The sequence below is a fragment of the Homalodisca vitripennis genome, chromosome 3, assembly GCF_021130785.1.
Source record: "Homalodisca vitripennis isolate AUS2020 chromosome 3, UT_GWSS_2.1, whole genome shotgun sequence".
Lineage (NCBI taxonomy): Eukaryota > Metazoa > Arthropoda > Insecta > Hemiptera > Cicadellidae > Homalodisca > Homalodisca vitripennis.
This window is the reverse complement of record NC_060209.1, coordinates 122,114,957-122,122,552: the sequence shown is the minus strand read 5'-3', so window position 1 is coordinate 122,122,552 and position 7,596 is coordinate 122,114,957. Positions and strand designations below refer to the sequence as shown.

Genomic DNA, 7,596 nt, shown 5'->3' with positions numbered 1-7,596 from the left:
TACGCAAGACATCTTTAGTTTGTATCTTTTTAAGGTGTCACAAACACTTTTTAAAGGTTGAAATCTTTTATAATAATTTTAGAAGGTTTTTAAAGAACGTGAAAATGAAATGAAATCTGTTACTACGTCACTGATTACTTAAACTGAATTTTATCATAAGATTGGATTTTTCAACTAAATGTATGCTGTAAAGATCAATAAAATATTTAAAATATGATTCATAAAACTGGTGAATGTACTATTTCATGAAGCTTTCGATAACAACATTTTTGATCCAGCTCTTTAATATTTCCGCTCGTAACACGTAATTTACTTACACCAAGACATGATTTGTTTTGTGATTGATGGCCACTAGTTGTGAAACACAGGCGAGAAAGTAAGTTGCATATTGACTGAGACAGTGATAAGACGATAACGAACAGATTGTGTACACACGTATCGGCACGTTTGCAGGTGCCCAAGTGGCGGTGTGCAGTTTTCCTCATTCGTAGATTATAACATTAATCAGTTACGTACTCAAAGTGAATTGGCTGCCTGATAAAACTGTGATAACTATTGCGTTGTTTTCCTTATTTTACTTAAGATAATAAAATAGATTTCTTGAACTTTGTTTCAGTTCAAAGCCACATTGAAATATTGAATACAACAAGACAATTAATTAATGTCAATAATTTATTGGTGTTTTTATACGCTATTGTTAAATATTGGAGGTCACTGAAAAATGACAGAAAATCAAATTCAAAATTAAAACACCGCAAGCATTTATTGTTGATAGCCAATTAATGGTTTATCTCTAAGCGGTAATCCTGTACATTATTGTCAGTTAGTGGTATGTCTACGGTTTTGTCTATAAGAAATTATAACTCTAATAATTTTACTTTATAACTTATTATTATTGTAGATATGAAATAAAAATATAAAAATAAATATATAAATAGATATTGTATGTATTAAATATAAAAAAATAAAAATAAATTTATTTCCAAATAACAACAAATAATTACAATAAATCCAACAGTAATACAATAATTCAAAATAAGGTAAACATTACATAGCATATATAAAAACATGACATAGCATAATACAAAACAAAAATGATTTGCTCAGGCTGACCAATTAATTTTACACTTACCAGTTAATTAAAAGGAATATACAATGAACATTATTTTTGTTGGTTGTTTTTGGAAAATGAAACCTCAAAGGCAAAGCCTGATTGGAGGAAATAACGTGTACTTATTGGATAAGAAATTGCCAATATATTTTATTTATGTTAAAATTTTTAAAATAAATAATACAAACTAAACAAAAATACTAACATTTCGCTGCTTAGCTGCTTAGGTCTAATATTTTGTTCATCAAACCAATCACAACAATATTTTTATTCCTTTTCGTACCTGGTACGTGAAATATTAGGTAGCAAGTCTTCAAAGACGTGTTCAGCCTTATCCAAAATCTTGAGGAAAGCTCATATTTTCAAACGCCATCAGTAACTTGTTATATAATCGGAACGTCATTATATACTTATAAACTGAAAAGTGTATAATAGTGATAGAACATTAAATTTAATGTTCACTCATGACAGTTTTCAAATGTTGACAAAACCAGAGGCGAACAGTTGTTTTACTGAACATGAAGCAGGAAATGTAACAATCTACTTTCTAACATCAACATATAACTGGGGACAGACACTATCCTAGACTAACTACTTCATTTATTACTGTTCTGTGTAGTATAACTAAAATAGATATTCAGTATTTCTGCCCAATTTACTATTTTTACGTAAAAATGCTTCCAAATCAAAAAGCGTCTAAAGTCAAGGATTGCGTAAGAGATGATGTATCTACGTTAATTAATCCCACTACTAAACATCAGTATTATAGTTCAATTCAAAGAAACCAACACAACAAACTAAAATAAAAACATTATTTCAAAATAATTAAATTGTGATTTCTTGAAAGTATAACAGGATTTCGAACATTTGCCATCATTATATGTTACAAGAGGTATAACATAACGTTTAGAGGATTGGAGTGGGAGGTATTAGTATATACAAAAATAAAGAACAAAAAGAAGGAAAGAAGGATTCCAATCCTAAAAGCGTTGTGTTATATCTTTTGTGACATAACGATAGCAAATGTCCAAAATCATGTTATCCTTTCTTATAACTTCCGTCGTCAATGACAAACTTTATACTTTCTTCTTCACATGATACAAAAGACAACTTTTTCATATTATCACGATAATTTTAGAGAAGTTTATTTAATGTTTTCTTATACTTGCTAATTTAATCACAATGCCAATAATGCAGATTGAAAATGTGAAAAATCATTTAAGAAGATTCATAAATTGCTCTGAAAAGGTTAAAGGTTGTATGTTGCTATAAAACTTTCAAGGAAAGAAACGCTTTTGAGGTAACACGGCATAATATTAATTGTGCTTCTCAATTTTAGTCTTACTAACATAGTGGGATTGAAAAGTTTGGAAACTCCTCTTAATTTGTCAAACCATTGCAGATATAATATAAACTTTGCCCGTGTTATAAGGCTATATTAACTACTTTTAATACAATAACCACCACATGCATAGATTGGGGAGATGGGCCCGTGGAGGCCGTATGATAGAACTCTTAAATGTAAGCGTGGATCGAGTGATATTTGATTTCAAAGAGCTCAATTAGTAGAGTCGAATGCTATAAACCACATCCATCTCCAATCAGAAATAGCGGCAAGAAGAAGAACAGAAGTAACTGTCGTATACTATTGGGGAATTCCTGTTTCTGTGGTTTTCCCCGGGCATACCTTATCACTTAAATATGCCTTGGTGACATACCTTATCACTCAGAGTTGTCAATGTTTAGACAAAATACTTGATTTGTCGATTGGATGTTAAACTGGACAGTTTTAAATAATGAAAAACATCACAACAGCTAATGCACTAGAATTAATCAGATGTTCATTGCAAAAGACTAATCAGCTGTCAAGTTTATAAAACTAAGCCTGCCAATTATTTATAAGATAGCAACCCAACGTATTACGGAAATAGCTCAACTAATACCTCCCGGGTATATTACAAAATGATGTTAAATTATTTTAGAATAGCAAACACTAGCAAACAACACATGGACAGCACTTTGAACACTTGTTGTAATTAATTTCACCGTAAGTAATTTTCAAATTATTTCTGTCTGTTGCGTTATATTGTGTTAATTTTTATTCTTAGTTGTTGTTGTAATTATAAAGTATGTTTCGTAAAATTATTTGTTGTTACTTGTTTTTGTTACATGCCATTTCTGATTAGATGAACCTTTTGAGATGCGGTTTGTAGCGTTCAACTCTACTGGCTGAGCTCTTTAACATGAGGTGGCACCCGATGCTTACGAAGATTTTTAAAACACCCTACACAGGCCTGCAATGGATACGTGTGTTGGTTTATGCATACTACATATTTTTACCACGTGTTCTTCATAAATAACTGTTTATTACATTTTCCTACATTTCTGGTTTTTTTTTACATTTCTTGATGGTTTGATTTTCTTATTAGCTGAGCTTCGTCAGGGTGGAAAATTTTCATTTTCATTTGTCTGCCTGTCCGCACGATGTATCTGAAACGAATTAAAAGACAATTTTTGATTGAAGCTTATTTCATATATGAGGAATACAGAATTTTATGGTGGTCCATCTATGAGATTTGTCTTATCGTTAGTGAATATTTTTTTATTGGTCTTATCGGTAATAATGGTGGAAAAAAATCTTAAATAAAAACATGTGCGTACCTTTACGTATGATATTTTTAACAAGTAACACTTTTATGCACTAAAATAGACTGGAGTCAACGTTAACAGTCGGTGATAATATCTGATATTAACGCAATCTTACGTTGTAGTACCCTCGCCAGCTTGCCAGAACTTTCATTTGAACACGCCATAGAACATAACTCAATGAAACTTTGAATGTATAATGTGGCAAGATATCTCGAGAAAATGTTATCTGTATACTTTGAGTTTTGTATAAAACTTCAATTCTAAATACATAAGAATGAGGTCTATGATGGTGGATCTCCAACAATGGAGTTTGGATGAGTATGAGTGATATCTACCACTCAGTGGGCTAACACAATTTCTCCTTTTTCTACCGTCGGGAAACATTTCTTTTCTGTACAATTTTATTCCTGTCTATCTGACCGCAGGAAATTTAGAAAACGAAATGAGGTTTATGGATTTGAAATGTTGCATGCAACCTTAACGACGCGTGGTGTAGCGTACTCTTCCCTGTTTAAAGGTTTAATGGAATCAGGTAGAGTGCAACATGTCAGGACGCAGCAAAGGTGGTAAAGTGAAGCGAAAGGCAAAGTCTCATTCGTCCAGGGCTGGTCTCCAGTTCCCCTTCGGCAGAATTCACCGTCTGCTCCGCAAGGGCAACTACGCCAAGCGAGTGGGTGTCAGAGCTCCAACCTACCTGGCCACCGTCATGGAGTATCTCGCCGCCGAGGTTGTCGAGTTGCCCGGCAACGCGGCACGTAATAACAATAAGACCAGGATCATTCCCCGTCACCTGCAGCTGGCCATCAGAAATGAGGAGCTGAACAAACTCCTGTTCGGTGTCACCACCACCAAGGGAGGTGTTCTGCTCAACAACCAGGTCGTGCTTCTGCCGACGAACACCGAGAAGATGGCTTAAGTCGCCCGCCAACGCGACAGATAGCCGGCCGGCTGCCCAAGTAAATTTTAGATTAATATTTATAATTATACTAAAATATAGTGTATTAATTGAATAACATACTTATGTAACTTTTACTTTGGCAATATACACAGGTGAATATTTTTACCCAAAGCATTCGGAGTTGTAGTCAAAATATTGATAACATGTGATCTTTTTGGATTCGAAATGAAATTAGACTTTATAATATTGTCGGGGACATGCTAGGCGGAGACAGGAATACACTATGTTCAGCAGAACACGAGGGAGGACCAAGTGTGACAGGTTGTTGGTGTTTGTGAGTGTAGCTGTGTGAGAGGTGGAGACAGGAATACACTATGTTCAGTAGACCACGAGGGAGGACCAAGTGTGACAGATTGATGGTGTTTGTGAGTGTAGCTGTGTGAGAGGTGGAGACAGGAATACACTATGTTCAGTAGACCACGAGGGAGGACCAAGTGTGATGGGTTGTTGGTGTTTGTGAGTGTAGCTGTGTGAGAGGTGGAGACAGGAATACACTATGTTCAGTAGACCACGAGGGAGGACCAAGTGTGACAGATTGATGGTGTTTGTGAGTGTAGCTGTGTGAGAAGTGGAGACAGGAATACACTATGTTCTGTAGAACAGGAGGGAGGACCAAGTGTGATGGGTTGTTGGTGTTTGTGAGTGTAGCTGTGTGAGAGGTGGAGACAGGAATACACTATGTTCAGTAGACCACGAGGGAGGACCAAGTGTGACAGATTGATGGTGTTTGTGAGTGTAGCTGTGTGAGAGGTGGAGACAGGAATACACTATGTTCAGTAGACCACGAGGGAGGACCAAGTGTGATGGGTAGATGGTGTTTGTGAGTGTAGCTGTGTGAGAGGTGGAGACAGGAATACACTATGTTCAGTAGACCACGAGGGAGGACCAAGTGTGACAGATTGATGGTGTTTGTGAGTGTAGCTGTGTGAGAGGTGGAGACAGGAATACACTATGTTCTGTAGAACAGGAGGGAGGACCAAATGTGATGGGTTGTTGGTGTTTGTGAGTGTAGCTGTGTGAGAGGTGGAGACAGGAATACACTATGTTCAGTAGACCACGAGGGAGGACCAAGTGTGACAGATTGATGGTGTTTGTGAGTGTAGCTGTGTGAGAGGTGGAGACAGGAATACACTATGTTCAGTAGACCACGAGGGAGGACCAAGTGTGACAGGTTGTTGGTGTTTGTGAGTGTAGCTGTGTGAGAGGTGGAGACAGGAATACACTATGTTCAGTAGACCACGAGGGAGGACCAAGTGTGACAGATTGATGGTGTTTGTGAGTGTAGCTGTGTGAGAGGTGGAGACAGGAATACACTATGTTCAGTAGACCACGAGGGAGGACAAAGTGTGATGGGTAGATGGTGTTTGTGAGTGTAGCTGTGTGAGAGGTGGAGACAGGAATACACTATGTTCAGTAGACCACGAGGGAGGACCAAGTGTGATGGGTAGATGGTGTTTGTGAGTGTAGCTGTGTGAGAGGTGGAGACAGGAATACACTATGTTCAGTAGACCACGAGGGAGGACCAAGTGTGATGGGTAGATGGTGTTTGTGAGTGTAGCTGTGTGAGAGGTGGAGACAGGAATACACTATGTTCAGTAGACCACGAGGGAGGACCAAGTGTGACAGATTGATGGTGTTTGTGAGTGTAGCTGTGTGAGAGGTGGAGACAGGAATACACTATGTTCAGTAGACCACGAGGGAGGACCAAGTGTGATGGGTAGATGGTGTTTGTGAGTGTAGCTGTGAGAGAGGTGGAGACAGGAATACACTATGTTCAGTAGACCACGAGGGAGGACCAAGTGTGATGGGTTGTTGGTGTTTGTGAGTGTAGCTGTGTGAGAGGTGGAGACAGGAATACACTATGTTCAGTAGACCACGAGGGAGGACCAAGTGTGATGGGTAGATGGTGTTTGTGAGTGTAGCTGTGTGAGAGGTGGAGACAGGAATACACTATGTTCAGCAGAACACGAGGGAGGACCAAGTGTGACAGGTTGTTGGTGTTTGTGAGTGTAGCTGTGTGAGAGGTGGAGACAGGAATACACTATGTTCAGTAGAACACAGGGAGGACCAAGTGTGATGGGTTGTTGGTGTTTGTGAGTGTAGCTGTGTGAGAAGTGGAGACAGGAATACACTATGTTCAGTAGAACACAGGGAGGACCAAGTGTGACAGGTTGTTGGTGTTTGTGAGTGTAGCTGTGTGAGAGGTGGAGACAGGAATACACTATGTTCAGTAGAACACAGGGAGGACCAAGTGAGTGTAGCTGTGTGAGAGGTGGAGACAGGAATACACTATGTTCAGTAGAACACAGGGAGGACCAAGTGTGATGGGTTGTTGGTTTTGTGAGTGTAGCTGTGTGAGAGGTGGAGACAGGAATACACTATGTTCAGTAGAACACGAGGGAGGACCAAGTGTGATGGGTTGTTGGTGTTTGTGAGTGTAGCTGTGTGAGAGGTGGAGACAGGAATACACTATGTTCAGTAGAACACGAGGGAGGACCAAGTGTGATGGGTTGTTGGTGTTTGTGAGTGTAGCTGTGTGAGAGGTGGAGACAGGAATACACTATGTTCAGTAGAACACGAGGAGGACCAAGTGTGATGGGTTGTTGGTTTTTGTGAGTGTAGCCGTGTGAGAGGTGGAGACAGGAATACACTATGTTCAGTAGAACACGAGGGAAGACCAAGTGTGATGGGTTGTTGGTGTTTGTGAGTGTAGCTGTGTGAGAGGTGGAGACAGGAATACACTATGTTCAGTAGACCACGAGGGAGGACCAAGTGTGATGGGTAGATGGTGTTTGTGAGTGTAGCTGTGTGAGAGGTGGAGACAGGAATACACTATGTTCAGTAGAACACGAGGAAGGACCAAGTGTGATGGGTAGAT

The 7,596-nt window shown here is 38.6% G+C and overlaps 1 protein-coding gene across 1 annotated transcript; it reads left to right on the top strand.

Moving 5' to 3' along the window:
• The first annotated feature begins 4,304 nt into the window (after positions 1-4,304).
• Positions 4,305-4,676, top strand: LOC124358336 (histone H2A-like). Its single transcript, XM_046810637.1, has one exon. It carries the CDS (start codon positions 4,305-4,307, stop codon positions 4,674-4,676), a length of 372 nt encoding a protein of 123 aa, XP_046666593.1.
• Positions 4,677-7,596: the final 2,920 nt, after the last annotated feature.

Coding starts and splice junctions, on each gene's coding strand:
- LOC124358336 (XM_046810637.1), top strand. CDS start 4,305: ATGTCAGGACGCAGCAAAGGTGGTAAAGTGAAGCGAAAGGCAAAGTCT.